This window comes from Anolis carolinensis, chromosome 1 (genome assembly GCF_035594765.1).
Source record: "Anolis carolinensis isolate JA03-04 chromosome 1, rAnoCar3.1.pri, whole genome shotgun sequence".
NCBI classification, from domain to species: Eukaryota; Metazoa; Chordata; class Lepidosauria; order Squamata; family Dactyloidae; genus Anolis; species Anolis carolinensis.
Genome location: NC_085841.1, coordinates 197073102 through 197093606, shown reverse-complemented (window position 1 = coordinate 197093606; position 20505 = coordinate 197073102). Strand labels below are relative to the sequence as shown.

The window sequence follows — 20505 nt, the reverse complement described above, 5'->3', positions numbered from 1 at the left end:
AACTAACCAAAAGAGCTTTAGCTTTTTTTCCAGCTTTGTTTATGAACAAACATAATTCTTATCCGGAATCCCAAAATCCTCCAAAAGCAGGTGGCTGAGATAGTGACATCTTTGCTTTCTCATTGTTCAGTGTACACACTTTGTTCTATGCACAAAATTATTACAAATATTGTATACATTTGCTTTCAAGCTATGCATATAAGGTATATATGAAGCATAAATGACTTTTATGGGGGGCCTATGCCCCTAAACCCAGCAAGTGAGGAGGGCTGACTATACAGGGATTCCAAATCCAAAATACTTCTAGTCCCAAGCATTTTGGAAAAGAGATAATTCATGCTGTATTTAAGGGAGCCCCCAGTAGTGCAGCGGATTAAACCACTGATACTGAACTTGCTGATAGAAAGGTCAGCGGTTCAAGTGTGGGGAGCAGGATGAGCTCCTGCTGTAAGCTCCAGCTTCTGCCAACCTAGTAGTTTGAAAACATGCTGTTCGAGAGCTGTTCGACAGTGGAACTCTCTCCCCTGGGCCGTGGTGGAGGCTCCTTCTTTGGAGGCTTTTAAGCAGAGGCTGGATGGCCATCTGTCGGGGGTGCTTTGAATGCGATTTCCTGCTTCTTAGCAGGGGGTTGGACTGGATGGCCCACAGGCCTGTAGCGAGGGGGCGGTTTTAGGGGTTCAACCCCCCCCCCCCCGAAATTTTTCAGGTTATAAAAAAAACCTGGTTTACTCATGAATTTTACCTGGTTAACCAAATCCCCATGCTAAGTCTATGAGGCGTAAAACATTAAGAGTCCCTCCAGGCACTATTTCAAGCAGATATTGACAGGTTTGTATCGGGGAGAGGTGTGTGCTAGGGGTTCAACCCCCCCCCCCCCGAAATTTTCAAAACCCCTCCCGAATTTTTTTTCTGGCTACGGCCCTGATGGCCCATGAGGTCTCTTCCAACTCTACTATTCTATGATTCTATGCGAATGTGAGTAGATCAATAGGTACCACTTTGGCGGGAAGGTAACGGGGCTCCATGCAGTCATGCCAGCCATATGACCTTGGAGGTGTCTACGGACAACGCCAGCTCTTCTGCTTAGAAATGGAGATGAGCACCAACCCCCAGAGTCAGACACAACTAGACTTAATGTCAGGGGAAAGCCCTTACCATTTTATTTAGTGTGAATGGCACAGATTGGCTGGGATATTTGGCTGATTGTTCATATAACAGAATCACCAACAATTAACAGCATTCTTTTTATCTTCCTTGTAGGTGAATCTCTTTTTCCTCTTGAACATTGTTCGGGTTTTGATAACCAAACTCAAGGTCACCCACCAGGCAGAATCCAATCTCTACATGAAGGCTGTCCGAGCCACCCTCATATTGGTGCCACTTCTTGGCATTGAATTTGTGCTGGTTCCCTGGCGACCAGAGGGCCGCATCGCTGAAGAGATTTATGACTATGTGATGCATATCCTCACGCACTATCAGGTATCCTGTCTCAAGAGACCTGTGCAGTTGACGGTTCGGAAATGCCAGCCATATGAGTGATAGGCATATTTTAATCAACTCCTTTTTGAAACATCAGCTGTGAGGCTTGAAAACTGTCTTCCAGCCTTTCATTTTGTTTGAAATACTCAGCCATATATTCATGTTGAAATCTATAGGGGCTGGCATCTTTATGAGCACTTGTTGTTCCTGGGGAAGCATTCCCTTTGGGATTTTTAAAAAAGAAAATGAATAAATGTATTTGCATAAATGTTCTTTGCCCCCCTAGCAAGCTTGCCCCATTGCTTGGCATTTTGGCAATGCCACTAAAAAGAACAAGGTTTTTCCAATTGGCTGTTGCTTTGGCACAAAAACAGCCCTTTTGGTGATAGATGTGATAGTGTTTTGCTGCCAATGCAATCCGCAAATAGAGTTAAATCCAAACTCAGGGCATTTCTAAAGGAGGGTACTGTTTTGTTTAAGGGGACTTTTCATGTGCAAGCAAGGGAACGTCCTACTGGGATGCTTTATTTATCTTTTAAAACTTTTGTATATCTTTTTAATGGTTTTATGCTGGGTTTTATTGACAATTTAAATTCTTTTAAAATGTTATGTCTTTTAATTTACTCTCACTGGAAGCAGCTGTGCTTCCTATGTGGGGAAAAGATGGCATAATAATAATAATAATAATAATAATAATAATAATAATAATAATAATAATAATAATATAGATACTGTGGGACTGACAAAGACTGACAAAGTTCTGGAATACAACACACCAGACATCACAGTTGTGGAAAAGAAAAAGGTTTGGATCATTGATGTTGCCATCCCAGGTGACAGTCGCATTGACAAAAAACAACAGGAAAAACTCAGCCGCTACCAGGACCTCAAGATTGAACTTCAAAGACTCTGGCAGAAACCAGTGCAGGTGGTCCCGGTGGTGATGGGCACATTGGGTGCCGTGCCAAAAGATCTCAGCCGGCATTTGGAAACAATAGACATTGACAAAATCACCATCTGCCAACTGCAAAAGGCCACCCTACTGGGATCTGCACGCATCATCCGAAAATACATCACACAGTCCTAGACACTTGGGAAGTGTTCGATTTGTGATTTTGTGATACGAAATCCAGCATATCTATCTTGTTTGCTATGTCATACAATAAAACAATAATAATTTATTTGTATCATTCCACCATCTTCCCACGGGGACTTGGGACAGCTCACAGAAAGCACTCAATAGTGCAACAATATCCAAAATCCCACAATAAACAATAAAATTGATCCAATTACACTTAAAACAATAATAAATTTAAAAGATACTATAAACCCAGCAAGCTACAAAATAGCAACAGTATACATACAAATTAATGATAACGCTAGTACAGCGTGTTCTCTCTGTATGAATGAATTTATGTCTCTCTTTCTCTCTATATATATGTGTGTGTGTGTGATGTACAGCTATATATTAAATAATTAACCATTTTTATGATTTATTTTACAGGGCTTGCTTGTGGCGACAATTTTCTGCTTCTTTAATGGAGAGGTATAGTAAATGATTTATTTTCTTTTAGTAGTGATTCTAGCAGCTGATTTGAAATAAAAATAATCCTGAAAGCTTTATTTTAAAAACCCTCCATGTCCACCAATGTAGCAAGGGAATTGTGGCGTAATGTAGTTTGCACACATACTAGAGTTCACACTAATTTCCTATGAAACCAGCTCTGTGGCACCTTTGTGTTAACATACAACAAGACTGGGCAGCATCTGGTATGCTTATGTTATTGGACTTCCATTACCAATAGGCACGCCCAGCATAGCCAATAATAATGGACATTGACCTCTGAACTGGAGATTCATGATAGCTTCCAAAGTTGAAATGTAATTAAACTATCAGTAGTATTAAGGGTTTTCTCCAATGTTTTCTTTTTTTAATATATCTTTATTAGTTTATTAGAGAATATTTTAATACAACAAAAGAGTGAGAACAATTTCGATATAGAAAGTGCGGAAAATGAAATTAGGATAGTAAAGAAATTTAAAAGCTTGAAGAAGAGAAAAAAAACCAATCAAAAATACCCCCCCCCAAAAAAAAGGAACTTCCATCTTTGCCTTTGCGTTTCCCATTCTCTAATCCTGAGGAAGGGGGTGATCTATATATACAAACCCATTATAGATCAGCCACCGTCTCCTTCGTAATAAAGGCCATCATTAAAAAACAAAAAAGAAAAAGAAAAAATAATAATACTAATAATAATAGATGATAGCCTTTCTATTGTCTGTGTCACAGATTCTTTGCTTCCAGTAAACAGTAATTTGGAAAATGGAAGACCAAAAGAGGTTATTCTTCTGCTCATTCAAATTAAATCTTCATTTACTTTTCCTTTCATACTCTTCTACTTTACTCCAGTCTGTGTATTTTATCGGGGACCCTGTATTTCTCTTTAATAGAAAAGTTAATTTGTCCATGTCTTTTATTTCTCTCACTTTCTGTAGCCATTCCTCCGTGTTCGGTATTTCTTTTTGCTTCCATCTTTTAGCAAGGCAGATTCTGGCGGCAGTCGTTAGATAAGTAAATATTTTATCATCATTCGGCCCTAAGTGGATATTCTGATCTGTTATCCCCAAAAGATAATACTCCGCTTTTCTGGGGAAGACAATTTTAAGAATTTCCTGACAAATTTTGTGGACCTTCTCCCAATATATTTTCGTAATTTTACATGTGGAAAAAACTTCCCTCTTGGTCCTCACACTTCCAACAGTTTTTTGAAGTATTCTTGTACATTTGATTTAATTTCTTTGGTGTGATATACCAGCGGTGGAACATTTTAAGCCAGTTTTCTTTCAAGTCCATTGCATAGGTGTATTTTAATTTTTTGGTCCAGATAGTTTCCCATTCTGCCAACATTATTGGTTTTCTCCAATGTTTTCAAGGCCCAGCTGTATAGGGTTTTAAATGTTACATCCAGTATTTTAAATTTTGAACTGACAACGTTAAGGAAGAATCCTCACCAACAACAACAGAAGGAAATCTTTTAACAAAGCGGATTTTGCAACTTTTTATCCCTGATGACAGTTGTTCTTGGAAGAGATGGGTTTCATGTACATTTCACCAAGGTCCCTAGTAAAGCAAGCTTCCTGTAGCACAGGTGGCCTGCCATATTGTATGAACGGAAACTATTGTAAAACAGAACATCCTTCCAAAGCAGTGGATAAACAAACATGGGCATCGTGTGCCTTCATCTATTTTATCCAATGTATTTTTAACCAAGGTAGAAAAGCTGGCTGAACTTTGTTCAGGAAACACTTTTTTTCCAGCTGCTTGTTGGAAATGTGAATCAATGTTGCTGACTGAAAATTCCTGCTACAATAAGCCAATGCATAGCTTAGGAGTATTTTAGTATCAGGAGGAACAACAGACATTGGTCAACATGTCTACAAAATATTGATTGACTGCATTTTATCATAGTCTTATGGTTGCTCAGAGCTGTTCTTGTGGGTTCCTACTTAATTTCCAAGACTAAGCCACACCATTCTCAATGCTTGCATTTACTTTCCAGATTTGTGATGATTGAAGGAAAAATATTGGATGAAATGACTATAGAGCTTGGAATGTTAGATATAAAATTAATTCAGTATTGATTGTTGGGAAGGAAGAAATTAAATTCTTATCATTAATTTGAGAAAGTGAACATTAATTTGTTGTATTAGTGGATAGTTAATTTATTAGTTAGTAGCAATTCTGTTGGTGTACCATTCATCCCGCTGCTCTACTGTTTCCTTTCCTGAGCTAGGCAAGATGGTCTCATGCAGCAAGTAATGCTGGGGGACTTCAACATCCATGTTGAAGCTCTCCTGTCAGGAACTTCATGGCCTCCATGACAACTGTGGGTCTTTCCCAAGTGGTATCTGGCCCTACTCATGCATCCGAGCAAATTCTCAATCTTGTTTTCTATGCAGGATGGGATGATGCTGATAGTGGTGTAGAGGAACTCTCCACAGTTCCATTGCCATGAACTGAACATTACCTAGTCAGGTTTAGACTCTCTGGAACTTGGAACCTCTGCAGAGTTAGGAGACAAATTAGGACACTCTGCCTCAGGAGGCTAATGGATCCAGACAGATTCTTGATGGCTCTTGGAGATTTCCTTTCACTTCTAGGACTCGGGCATGGGCTGGCTTTGGGCCCTCCCTCCAGCAAGTCTGTTGAACCTCTGGCTGACTTCTGAAATGTGGAAATGGTCAGAGCAATGGACATAAACACTCCTGAGCATCCCTCTTATAGAGTGAAACCAAACCAGCCCCCTGAGGAAGCAAGTGAGACAAGAACTGGGCAAAGTTGATGGAAGTCCTGAAGTTAGTCTGACCAAACTAGAGTCTACCTAAGAACCTACTCCATGGCAATGGAGTAGGTTCTTTGCTGCCACCATTGCATCTTCAAAGAGTTGCCCAGCAGAGGGCTGTGACACATTGATCCTCAAGTAGAAAATACAGACTAGAATCATAGAATAGTAGAGTTGGAAGAGACCTCATGGGCCATCCAGTCCAACCCCCTGCTAAGAAGCAGGAAATCGCATTCAAAGCACCCCCGACATATGGCCATCCAGCCTCTGCTTAAAAGCCTCCAAAGAAGGAGCCTCCACCACAGTCTGGGGGAGAGAGTTCCACTGTCGAACAGCCCTCAAAGTGAGGAAGTTCTTCCTGTTCAGGTGGAATCTCCTTTCCTGTAGTTTGAAGCCATTGTTCCATGTCCTAGTCTGCAGGGCAGCAGAAAACAAGCCTGCTCCCTCCTCCCTATGACTTCCCCTCACATATTTGTACATGGCAATCATGTCTCCTCTCAGCCTTCTCTTCTGCTGGCTAAACATGCCCAGCTCTTTAAGCCGCTCCTCATAGGGCTTGTTCTCCAGACCCTTAATCATTTTAGTTGCCCTCCTCTGGACGCTTTCCAGCTTGTCAACATCTCCCTTCAACTGCGGTGCCCAGAATTGGACACAGTATTCCAGGTGTGGTCTGACCAAGGCAGAATAGAGGGGTAGCATGACTTCCCTGGATCTAGACACTATACCCCTATTTATGCAGGCCAGAATCCCGTTGGCTTTTTTAGCTGCCACATCACATTGTTGGCTCATGTTTAGCTTGTTGTCCACGAGGACTCCAAGGTCTTTTTCGCACACACTGCTGTCAAGCCAGGCGTCCCCCATTCTGTATCTTTGCATTCCATTTTTTCTGCCGACTACTTGACAATCTGCTTTAAAGAATTTTCATGACACCTTGTAGATAGTCATCCAGATCCACTCTGACTTGTAGTTGATATAGTTCCAGTTGATATAACCTTGGTGCCTGTGCATCTAGTGTTACTGGAATCTTTTTAGTTTATGTAGCCTGATTATGTGGACAGGGTCATTAGAAAAGTCCTACCACATGTGTGCCAGACCTTCCTGGTTTATAAAAGCAGCCAGAAGGACACTGGCCGAGTGGCAACAGTAGTAGTGACTTTCTCAGTGCAGAAAGACAGAGTTTCATCCTGCCAAAAAAGAGCTCTAGTGAGACCCTACTTTGGCTCAAAAATATCTGAATTTATTAAATTTTCACCCCTCACTGTTGGCTGGTCGTAGGTTTTGTACCTCCAATTCATTAGCCCATCCTGGAGTTTTGATGGCACTCTCCCTGACTTTACTCACTCCCATTTTGGATTCAGTTCATTCAGCACCACTGCAGAGAAAAGAATTAGTCAGCATTGCTAGTCCTTGAACACTTCCTTAGCTCACATGTACTGCAGATTAAAAATTAATCATACTAAGAATATAAAATGGAGAAATTATGTTTGTTGCTCATCTTTTTGCCCTTCTCTTTTTCTACTTAAATAGTTGGTGTTTTTTTTTCTTCTTCTCTTAGCTGATATAAATATTCTGCTTTATTTTTGAATAGGTCCAGTCTGTACTGAGAAGGAACTGGCATCAATTCAAGTTCCAATTTGAACACAGTTTTGCCCACTCGGATGCTCTTCGCTCAGCTTCGTACACCGTGTCCTCTTCAATCACTGATGCTCAGAGCTTCACCTATAGTCATGATTGCAACAGTGAACATTTAAATGGGAAAAACTATCACGACATGGACAACGTGATATTCAAAGCTGAAAAGTTGTATGGCTGAATTGAGAAGACTCTTTATGCCCAACCCACCCGTAATGTTTTGCGTGGATACCTTTATGATGAAAGAGGATCTTCTTTTTTGTTCGTTTTCTTTTTTGTCAAGTGTTGTCGGAAATGGTTGTCCTTGAAAGATGGAGTGAATTTGAGTCTCGCACCTGCACATGCAGTAACTTACCTTGGCGTCTGTGGGTTTGCTCTTGGTTGTTTGTACACTGGAGCAGGTCATGCCCATCAACTGAACGTTGGAACAGCTTTGAGTCCTGGATTCCCCGCATTGAAAGAAATACTGGTTGAAATTTGGGATCAGTCACGCTCTAGGTATATGCAGACGAATGTGTATGTTTTTTTTACATATGAAGACGTATCAAGATAGATCAATGTTGCCAATTCAGTTTCTACTGTGTAGACAAAGTGGGCAATTATTTTGTATGAAGGGAATCAAAGAAAAGTTCCTTATTTTTTTCCCCACCAGTTTGTATTATGACTGGGCTTTCCTGGAGGTCGTTTTGTTTGTTGACAAAAAAACCCCTTGTAAATATTGTATTTATCATATTGTGTTGTCTTAAGTGCAGCCAACAGAGATGTTGAGAAAGGATGCAGTCATGGCAAAGCATTCTTCATGTTGTCTGTGCAACATTTAATTCTGACAAAGATAGGAAAAATCTGCGATATTTTAAACTGCGAGTGTTGTAAAGCTGTTAGAAATTTTAGGGCCAGCACTGTATGATATACCTCTGCCTTTTTGCCTCCACAGAGAGCCTCTCATAAGAAAGAATGGATGACTAGAGTCACAATCCTTGGTTTCCATTATTCTCTTCTAAGCATGGCACGTCTGTGGAGTATCCATGCTTGCATTAGTTTCCTTTCCTTCAAAAGAACTTATTTGATTTCTTCTCATGCCTTGGTATGACTCTCTCCAGTAACGTGAATGCTTACGTAGTCACTTTTTTTGTGAACTGGAGCATATCAACAGAATTGAACAGCCTCTGTAGGGTTGATTCTGGTGACTGTGGCTGTTTGATATTTAATAAATCAATTAGGCATTGTGCTTACCTCAAAGACCTGTAATCCTTACCTACTTAGTAAAAAGAAAAAGAAGTTGGCACTCTTAAATATTTCAGGCTGGTTTCCTTGGCCAGATGTTTAGCCTCAGAGGAAGATTAGCAGACAATAAGCTATGCAGTCTTCTGAGGTACAAGTTGTGTATATATATTTGGAGAGGTGATGACATGAAATGCAAATAGTTATATTGATTTCAGAAAATATGCGGATCCGTTGAAGGATTTCCCATATGTGATATGGGTATCAAAGGTCTAAACCGTGACTTAGACAATAGGGAACTAAAATTAAGTGTGTATGTTAACTGATACACCTATCTGGTCATTACTATCTTTATAATATGAACAAAGTTGATGACTAATGTGTGTCCAAAGATAAGTGAGATGAATTCCGAATGACTATTTTTATCTGAGTGTAAACTGCCTATATAAGATGGAGAGTACTGGAGGTCATTGTTTGGCAGAAGTAAAAGCAGTTGATGGACAGGAATCACACCTGAAGTGCATCTACACTGTAGAATTAATGGAGTTTGATACCTCTTTACTGTTATTACTTGATGTTATGAAAACCTGGAATTTGCAGTTTGGTAAGGCGCTAGCACACTTTACCAGATGGGACTAAAGTCCTGATGAACCTACTCATCCCAGGGTCCCATAGCATTGAGCCATGTCCATTCAAGTGAGATCAAACTGCATTGATTCTATAGCTGCAGCTAGCATAAAACTCTATCCCTCCACCATTTATTTTCACAGACACAAAGAAATCATAGGAGGGAATTGAAATCATACTTAGGTGATCCCTCATAGACCAAGGATGATGGTCCTCCAAGCGCAGTGTCTTGGCGGTGGGTCCGTAGGTGGCTGTGGAGCCCTACTCTTGATCTGCATGTTCTCCTACAGCGAAGACATCGATTTCCAGACAGAAGGCAGTCCCAGTCAGGGTTGACTTGATGCGCCTTCCTCTTGGCATGTTTTTCCCTTAAGCCCTCCATTTGTGCCTCTTCAAATTCTGCAGCACTGCTGGTCACAGCTGACCTCCAGTTAGAGCGCTCAAGGAGCACTCTAACTGAAATCATAGGAGAGAATTGAAGAAATTTTTGACCTAGAAATGCGTTTTCTATTAGAAGAGACCAAATGATGGTAAAGTGATCACAGTTGACACCTCGTTTTAAGCTAGGATTTGCATTGGTTTTTGTATAAGGATTGATTTTTTAAAAAGCAATAGAATTCTCTTGCCATTTACCCCGAAATTTTTCTTTTTAAAATTGATAGAAATTTTATCTGAAAAGGTATACATTTCATTCTGGCACATGAAAACACATCAACGGCAAATGGTCTTGACACCAGAAAAGATGTGATTTGTTTTCAAAACTTGCTTGGAAATATGCATCTACACACACCACTACAATTGTCATGGCTCAATACGAAGAAATAGTGGAAGCTACATTTTTTACAAGATCTTTAGCCATCTCTGGCATAAGAATACTGGGGCCTTACCATATACAACTCCCATAACATTGAGCCATGCCAGTTAAAGTGGTGGTAAACTGTTTTAATTCTACAGTTTTAATTAACCCCATAGTCAAGCTGATTAAATCCATTATAAGGGATGGTGTATCTTGACTGGATGCAGGATTATACCTAAATACAATTGTGGAAGAAGCTTAATGAGATTCGTTGTGTAAGTGCTGATATATTCCTTATTATCTTGAACAATGTTATAATGCTGCATCTGGGAATCAAGTGGCTTTCTAGATAATGTTAGACTACAGCTGCCTTCAGCAGGGATTAGACAACTGTAAAAAGCATAGGGGGCACATTAGCCCACCAGGAGATCCTGGTGGCCACATCTCCCTCTCCATGTCTTCATCAAAAAGACGGTTTGCCCTTGAACTCCTTGAATAATATTTTTGTCATTATTAATGATTGACTCAAGAAAGGAATTTTTGGCAACAGAATCATTGCAAGTACATAGATTGCACTTGGCCCAATGCGCCCACTTGACCTATCCATTGCAGCCAATGAGCAAAGCTGGGAAATGCGGTTTACCAGTACCTGGAGGATCACTTTATTCCCATCCCTGACTTACATTAAGAAGTGCTATATTCAGTAGTTAACTCCATTGTGGTTATTTTTAAAAAGAAAATAAAGATTATGGTTTGGAAAAAGATGTAAGAGTTCTATAAATATTCTGGAGCTACCATGGTGTGATGGTTTGAGCACTGGACTAGGACTCGAAACCCCACTTGGCTGTGAAAACTCACCGGGTGACCTTGGATAAGTCTCACTCTCTCAGACAAAGGCAACGGCAATCCTCTGATCAAACTTTCCCAAGAAAACCCAACGATAAAGGCCACCTTAGAGTTTGTCTTCAGTCGGAAACAAGTTGGGGCAAACAACAAATATTTAGAAGTAAATATAATTGTAGAATGTAGATCTTTGTGAAATGCTTTGTTTTTAACAAATATTTCTGGTATATTGAAAATCAAGTTTTGGAAATGCAGGAATTCCTGAAAAGTCAAAGGAAAAAAATGCATGTTTTTTAAAACCCTCTGTACTTCATTTAATGTGAAAGAACAAGAGACATTTTGCGACTTCCACTGTTGAAAGATGTTCTCATAATTAATGTTTTTCTGCCTTATGAAAAGAGCTGACCAGGGATGAAATGAGTTTCTTCATCTTTCTCAGAATAACATCTGGTTTTTAAATATTATGTTGGAAGATGAAATGAGTAATTTCCTTGTTTCTCAGAGCTGTGTATTATTAATTGTCATTCATTGACAGCGAATTTATTAGCCTTTGTGATGCTTAGAAGAATGAAAGTTCCCAAGTTACAAACAAGATAGGTTTTGTACATTTGTTCTTAAACTGAATTTATATGAAAGTCGGAAGTGGTACATTTTCTAAATATAACTCCAGCTGTGTGTATATATGTGTGTGTGTGTGTGTGTGTGTGTGTGTGTGCGCGCGCGCGCGCGTGTGTGTGTGTGTGTATATATATATATGTATATATATATATAGGGAGCCCCTGGTAGTACAGTGGGTTAAACCGCTGAGCTGCTGAAGTTGCTGACCGAAAGGTTGGCAGTTCGAATCCAGGGAGCGGAGTGAGTTCCCACTATTTTCCCCAGCTTCTACCAAACTAGCAGTTCGAAAACATGCAAATGTGAGTAGATCAATAGGTACCGCTTTGATGGGAAAGTAATGGCGATCCATGTAGTCATGCTGGCCACATGACCTAGGAGGTGTCTATGGACAACAGTGGCTCTTCGGCTTAGAAATAGACCAACCCCCAGAGTCGGACACAACTAGACTGAATGTCAGGGGAAACCTTTACATTTATGATATATATATACACACACACACACACACACACACACACATACAGAGAGAGAGAGAGAGAGACTTAGCTTAAGGAAGAGTTAACACTCCTAATTCATTTGTTTTGCTTTCAGAAGTTTTCACCTCATTTTCTGTCCCTCTGATAACTGAATTTTGAAAAAAATTACTTATTGTGGAAACAATGATTGGTGATAAAGCTTCAGTTAAGCCACCCTTTCCCCCTGATAACTGTTTTAGGAGTGAATTTCCCTTTCTAGGAGTAGACTTCTCTCAGTTCCTGTTTTCTCACCCCCCATTCTTAACTATGAATCATTTGTACGTCAGAAGCTTGTAACTCTGGGCCTGCCTGTAATTGTCACATTTGATTGGAAAATACTGATTCACTGAATGCTCGACATTTTGCTCTTACAGTAGATGGTAGTTGACTAGATAATGAAATAGCTATTTAAAGTCATTGAATTTTCTGCACCAATTATGTGTTTATTGTGAAAAGCACAGCCATGCTTATGCAGACTTAATCAGCACAGAAAAACACAAAATTCACTTTAGAATATTTGTCTTTGTGAAAACGATGACAGTATTAGCCATTATTGAAGGTTACAGTGGTAGGCTTAAAAGCACATGCTCAGAATTGAGAAAAGCACAACATTCTACCAAAATATTCTTCTGGACCAAGCTCAAGATTAGCAAGGAATTTTTTTGCAAACTAATCCAATTTGGCTGAATGTCTATATTGTGGTTGTCAAATATTACCTTGCTTGTAAACATTGTATATATGGTTGTTGTATGTCTTTCGGGCTGTGTGGCCATGTTCCAGAAGTATTCTCTCCTGATGTTTCGCCCACATCTATGGCAGCCATAACTCACAACCTCTGAGGATGCCTGCCATAGATGTGGGCGAAACGTCAGGAGAGAATACTTCTGGAACATGGCCACACAGCCCAAAAGACATGCAACAACCCTGTGATCCCGGCCATGAAAGCCTTCGACAACACATTGTATATATGCATTAGCCCAAAGTATATATGTTGTTGGGAATCAAATCCAAAAAGGCCCTATTTCAGTTATACTGGATGTATTTTTTTAAAATAATGATACACAGAGTCTGCTATTTGCTCTAGCCATGACATCACTGATGGATGGTTGTTTGTTTTACAGCTTTTTTCCATGGGGTTTTAGTCATGGGTGTGGTCCTATAGAGGTTTGTCTCTGCCTTTCCGGACAAGAAGAAACTCTAATGTGACAGAAAACCCTGGAATGTCCTTCTCTTTTTGGATTTTAATCTCATTGCCTACACAATATCGAGGAGAAATCTTATTGCCTGCACAAATTTAAGGAGAAAAGAGAATTTGTTGTGTCCAAGGTTATTTTGGTCAACAGAGCACATCTATGACTTTCTTTTATGAGTTAGGAATGCTCAACGGTGCAATATGGAACACATGTGTACATCTGGAAGTTTTCTTTTATAGAAAACCATGGAAAAGCATTGGGAAGAAGCCCATGTTTCTCATTAGGACAGTCACACATCAGAAGAACCCTACTTTGAGTCATCCCTTTCCTGCACTTATATGGAGATTAGAACACTTTAACTTTGGTGCTGAACTTCTTATCAGATTAGCATCTCAGGGCTCTCTGCGTGGTAATTATATTGTCTCTTTTTCACTTTTGGATTTTCAGGTGAATATATGAATATATGAACTGCCTTTTCTGAAAAGTATTGCATTCGTGTGACTATTAGGTAGCAAGAAAGCTTTCTCTTATGGTTTATTCAGTCTCATATGGAGGGCTTTTAAAAGTTAATCTTCAGGACTATATATCCCAGAATCCTATAGCATCAGACATGTTGGAGTTCTGGAACTTCTATTCCAAAAATAAAATTTCCAAGTTCAGCCTACAAGCCATAGTTGGATATTGCAATTTGCAGTCAACTAAAACATGTGTGAAACAACTTGGTTGGTTTGAATGCAGGGAATGAACTCACTTGTTTGACAATCGAAATGTTGTTGTTTGCTTGATATATTACCTTACCAATGTGAATAAGCATCTTGGAATAATGACCTCTATGAAGGTGGCTCAAAGCTTTTTTTTTTTGAGTGGTTATTTCAGTTAATCACTGAAAATGTATAATGTGGGGAGGAGTCAGATGAGAATTTTAAGGCTCTCATCTGACGTTTAGTACCTAATAATAATGAATGTGTAAATTCTAATGTTGATGAATAGTACTCCAAATGAATGAATTATCTATTTTTGTGCAGATGCCTTCAATTAATAAAATGTCAGAAATGGCAAATAACTTTGTGATTCCTTTTAAAAGCACATGATAGTGCCTATCTTCTCCTTCATTCAAGCAAAACAGTGAACTCTATATTTTGGCCATACTTGGAGCTGGAAGCACACAAACCCACCAACGTTCATTATGGGTTTCTCTAGGTCCTACAATGCTATTCTATGGTATAGTTGGACTAGAGCAGTGGTTCTCAGCCTGTGGGCCCCCAGATGTTTTGACCTTCAACTCCCAGAAATCCCAACAGCTGGTAAACTGGCTGGGATTTCTGGGAGTTGTAGGCCAAAACATCTGGGGGCCCACAGGTTGAGAACCTCTGGGCTAGAGAAACCTCATAGAATCATATTGGAGGATGTAAACACTTCCAGGAGGTGGGGGGAGATTTTTTTTGGAGCATGGACAAATGAATTCATGGATATCAAGTCCATGGTTAAGGGGATTAAACTAACTGTACTGCAAAAACAGCAAAAACAGCAATGTACCATTGCATTGACTCCAAAGACTGGCATGGAGAGGAGGAGGCAGAAGCAATTTACATTAAGAGGAAACTCCACTAAATTCAAAATTCAGCTCTACTACAGGAAGCTGTGTAAAGAGAGGAAATTCCAAAAATTGGGTGGAGGTAGTTGCTGGAATTTATTCATTGACTAGCATTGCTGGGAAATCATATTGAGATTCTGAATTTTGTGACCAATCTTGGTGGGAAACTATTCATAAAGTATTGAATCAGAAAACAACAACTAAACAAAGCTTGCATTTTGGAAAAGCTGAAACAGGCCAATCCCCAAGTTACGAATAACATAGGTGCTGTAGATTTGTTCTTAAGTTGATTTTGTATGTAAATCAGAGCAGTAACATTTTAAACATTTTAACTGTAGCCTACACACACACACACACACACACACACATATATATACTGTGTGTGTGTGTGTGTGTGTGTGTATATATATATATATACACACACACACACACAATATATATATATATATATATATATATATATATATATATATATATATACACACACACACTGTATATATATACTCTGTGTGTGTGCGTGTGTGTGTGTATACAGTAGAGTCTCACTTATCCAAGCCTCGCTTATCCAAGCCTCTGGATAATCCAAGCCATTTTTGTAGTCAATGTTTTCAATATATCATGATATTTTGGTGCTAAAGTCGTAAATACAGTAATTACAACATAACATTACTGCGTATTGAAATACCTTTTCTGTCAAATTTGTTATATAACATGATGTTTTTGTGCTTAATTTGTAAAATCATAACCTAATTTGATGTTTAATAGGCTTTTCCGTAATCCCTCCTTATTATCCAAGATATTCGCTTATCCAAGCTTCCGCTGGCCTGTTTAGCTTGGATAAGTGAGACTCTACTGTGTGTGTGTGTGTGTGTGTATATATATATATATATATATATATATATATATATATATATACTGTATATACTCGAGCATAAGCTGACCTGAATATAAGCCAAGGCACCTAATTTTACCACAAAAAAAACTGGGAAAACATTGACTCCAGTATAAGCCGAGGGTGGTAAATTTCAGAAATAAAAATAGATACCAATAAAATTGCATTAATTGAGGCATCAGTAGATTAAATGTTTTTGAACACTTACATAAAGCTCAAATTTAAGATAAGACTGTCCGACTCTGATCAAATCATTATGCTCATCTCCTTCAATGTAAATGTGCTTATGTATCCTTTTAATAATAATAGAGTAAAATAATGCATGTTATAATAAATAGAGTAAAATAATAAATGCAATAATAATAATAAGATCAGAGTGAAATAATAATATTATTAATAATAATAAAAATAGAGTAAAATAAATGTAACAGTAGCAATAATAATAGAGAAAAATAATAAATGTAATAATACCAATAATAATAGAGAAAAATAATGAATGTACCATATATTCTCGAGTATAAGCTGACCCAAATATAAGCTAACCAGGACCCTCACCCGAGTATAAGCCGAGGGGGGCTTTTTCAGTCTTATAAAAGGGGCTGAAAAACTAATATATATAAGCTTTGGATAACATAAGGAAGGGTTCACAATCCTGGGGAATTTGCTTTGCTGTCTGTGCCCGTTTGGGAGGTTTTACCTCGGCTTCTGCCTGACTTTAACACAACACGGGTTAAAGTCAAAATAAGGAATGTGGTTGTATATACCTAAGTTAAATTACTTACCTGTGTCATGTTAGTATTTAAATTAACAAGCCAGCATCTATATCAAGTGAGAATTGTGCAAGCTTCTGAATGTTATTGGACTGCAACTCCCAGTATTTCACATCATTGTCTATACTGGCTAAGACTGATGAGACTTACAGACTAATTACTTCTGGACTTTCTATTTGATAATACTACTCTGAAGGTTTTTGAAGTCTGAGAAGAGTAACCGCCTTATGGAGAAAAGACAGATGACTTAAGTAAGTCTTCATAAAAGTCACATTGTTTACATGTGCACTGAATAAAATATTTATAGAGTTGAAGAACAGGCAGATTTAACTTTCATGCCAATGGCACTCCAGCTCATAAAACTGAACAGGCTCAACCTATGTTCAGTTTGCTTTACTTATTATATTCTTTCTTCACAGTAACTAACACAGTTGTAACAACACATACACATCTTCAGATTATCTCTAACATGGAAAAAAACAATGTAGAGAAAATAAGCTTAAATGTGTGTAACAAAGACGGTAATCTTCTTAATGACTTATACAAGTGTAACTGCTTACAGGAGCATAACTATAATGTGTACAGAGGTAATCCAGTATTTCCTACATGGCAACTCTGTTAGGCAGTAAAGCAACTACTAGATTCCACCCAAGCTCAACTGCATTCTCTAACCCAATTGGCCACAGTGGTGCACCAGGAATGCCACTGCCCAGATCACCACTGGTAATAATAATAATAATAATCATAATCATAATCATAATCATAATAATCATAATAATAATCATAATCAGCTGATGACCCAAAATGCAGACTGTGCAAGGAAACTGACGAAACCATTGATCATATCCTCAGCTGCTGTAAGAAAATCGCACAGACAGACTACAAACAGAGGCACAACTATGTGGCCCAAATGATTCATTGGAACTTATGCCTCAAGTACCACCTCCCAGCAGCAAAGAACTGGTGGGATCACAAACCTGCAAAAGTCTTGGAAAATGAGCACGCAAAGATACTGTGGGACTTCCGAATCCAGACTGACAAAGTTCTGGAACACAACACACCAGACATCACTGTTGTGGAAAAGAACAAGGTTTGGATCATTGATGTTGCCATCCCAGGTGACAGTCGCATAGATGAAAAACAACAGGAAAAACTCAGCCGCTATCAGGACCTAAAGATTGAACTTCAAAGACTCTGGCAGAAACCAGTACAGGTGGTCCCGGTGGTGATGGGCACACTGGGTGCTGTGCCAAAAGATCTCAGCCGGCATTTGGAAACAATAGACATTGACAAAATCACCATCTGCCAACTGCAAAAGGCCACCCTACTGGGATCTGCACACATCATCAGAAAATACATCACACAGTCATAGACACTTGGGAAGTGTTCGACTTGTGGTTTTGCGAAACGAAATCCAGCATATCTATCTTGTTTGCTGTGCCATACAACGTTGTTGTGTTGATAATAATAATAATAACTTTATTTTTATACCCCACACCATCTCCCAATTGGGACCCGGGGCGGCTTACACATGGGGCAAGTGCTCCTAGATATAAAAACAGATGCTAGCAGAACATAATTGATCTCCAACCTCAAATATGATCTTGACTACATTTTCTCAACAGTTATTTAATTAATGCATATTATCAAACTCTATACCTGGGTTCCCCAAACTAAGCCCTGCACAGCAGATATTGTCCTCCAAGATCATTTCCCCACCACCTACCCTAAACTTTAAACTTAGGGTCACCCTAAGTCTAAAATTACCTGAAGGCACACAACAATAATTAAGTCGGCTCTCTCAACAGCCAAAAAATATGCCCACACTTCCCATTGAAATACTGGTAACTTTATGTTGGTTACAATTGTTCCTCATTTTAAATATTGTATTGTTCTTTCATAAACACACACACACACACACTACAAATAAGATATGTACAGTGTGGATAGAAATTCATTCATGTTTTTTTTTTCAAATTATAGTCCCATCCCCCCAACATTCTGAGGGAGCATGAACCTATGTTTCAAAAATTTGAGGACCCCTGCTGTACATACTCGTGTTCATCGGCCTTCCACATTTGTGGATTTGACTTTTGTGGATTTGATTAATACAGTCTCTCTAGGAATCTCTGGGCCCTCCAAAGCAACTTCACTGTCAACCTTCACCAGCGGTTCCAGTGGAAGGTAGAAAAATACATTGTTTTTATTTGTAGTTTTTCCACTTTCAGGTGGGTCCTGCTACCCTAAACTTAGCAAATGTAGAAGTCAATTTTCTTTCTCAGTGTCATCAGTACCGTTTAATATGAAAAAAAAACATTAAAATTGATCCTAATGGGTGGTGTACATTTGCATTGTGTTTTAATGACATTCATGTAAATATCTTGGGCTCAATCTTCCTGAAAGTCAAAGAAAGGAAAATTTGATGAAGAATAAAACCATTTCTGCACTGAAGTCACTTTCTGAAAAATAGCCAGTTGGGTTTTTAAAGCCATAATACATAAGAGAACTTGAACAAACCAGTCTTTTTGGCAGGTCATGGGGATGTGCTGCTTTGGCACAAAGACATTTTTTGTTGTTTCTTTCAAAACAAAAGGACATCCAGCTTAAAATGATGGATGATGTACAAAATAAAAACCCTGTATTCTCAATTTATGTAGAGAAAGAAAATATTAGTCCAATACAATGTCAGTACTATAGTCAATCAGCTTAGTATTGCAAAACAAAATGAAAGAAAGTAACAGTATGAAAATTTGTTTTTGTTTGTAGACTTGGGACTTTATTTGGACTTTACTTACGAAGACTTTCTTGAGAGCGGTACTCCATCTTTATTTTCTTCATTCCAGTATACAGCAACATGACCAACCATCTGTTTACTTTGTTTGGAAGATATTTTCATTGACTTTGTATCCCTGAAGCCTATATACTAGGCTTGAGCGATCCATGAAAAAATTGATTCTAAACTCGTTTCAAAAGTAGGGGGCGCCAGCGTTTCGTTTCTGATGTCATTTCCGAATTTTGCCCCCCAAAAAATTCGAAATTAACAAAAATTCGTTAGTTTCTAAATTAATTCGTTAATGGCGGACGCGCATGCGCAGTGGCCAAAAAAAAACAGCACGAGGGGAGATTTTACAGGACTCTCCCACCCTCATTTTTTGAGTGATCGTCTTCAAACTTGGTACAGTGGTAGAACACATTTAACACTGATAGCTCACCAAAATTTGGAACGTTTCCCTTATCCTCTGATTTTTGGCGAATTTTCATAGCTTTTATAATAAACAATTTTTTAATAATTGCAGAAATCTGTTCCTGGTTTGAAAGTCTTATTTCCTGTTAAATTGGGTTGTCTTTACTGTGAAAGTCATTGTTCTACTTCAGAAACTTTGTTTTTGTGGCTGAAACTTTGTTAAATTGGTGTGTGTGTGATATATACTGTATATATATATATATATATATATATATATATATATATATATATATATATATATAGTCCCTGCATATATGTGTGTGTGTGTGTGTGTGTGTGTGTAGGTAAAGGTAAAGGTATCCCTTGACGTTAAGTTCAGTCATGTCTGACTCTGGGGGTTGGTGCTCATCTCCATTTCTAAGCCCAAGAGCCAGTGTTGTCCATAGACACCTCCAAGGTCATGTGGCCGGCATGACTACATGGAGTGCCATTACCTTCCCGCCAGAGCGGTACCTATTGATCTACTCACATTGGCATGTTTTCAAGCTGCTAGGTTGGCAGAAGCTGGAGCTAACAGCGGGCACTCACTCTGCTCCCAGGATTTGAACCTGGGACCTTTCGGTCTACAAGTTCAGCAGCTCAGTGCTTTAACACACTTCGCCATCGGGGCTCATGTATATATAATATACATACACATACACACAATGTGGAGAATATGTGGAAAGGTAGATAGATAAGTTGGGAGCCACAGCGAAGGCACCTTCCTGGGAGCAAGGTCTAATAATAATAATAATAATAATA

At 38.8% G+C, this 20505-nt stretch overlaps 1 protein-coding gene and 1 long non-coding RNA gene across 4 annotated transcripts in view; both read left to right on the top strand.

Annotated features, from left to right (window-relative positions):
• calcrl (calcitonin receptor like receptor) overlaps positions 1-14327 on the top strand; it is a 116370-nt gene extending 102043 nt beyond the window's left edge. The window contains exons 11-13 of the mRNA XM_062963455.1: positions 1261-1479; positions 2984-3025; positions 7411-14327. Coding sequence (XP_062819525.1) covers positions 1261-1479; positions 2984-3025; positions 7411-7635 — 486 coding nt within the window. The 3' untranslated portion in view covers positions 7636-14327. The remainder of the gene's footprint in view (positions 1-1260; positions 1480-2983; positions 3026-7410) is intronic.
• Positions 1-20505, top strand: part of LOC103280023 (uncharacterized) — a 1071411-nt gene that overhangs the window by 496649 nt on the left and 554257 nt on the right. The window lies entirely within an intron of this gene.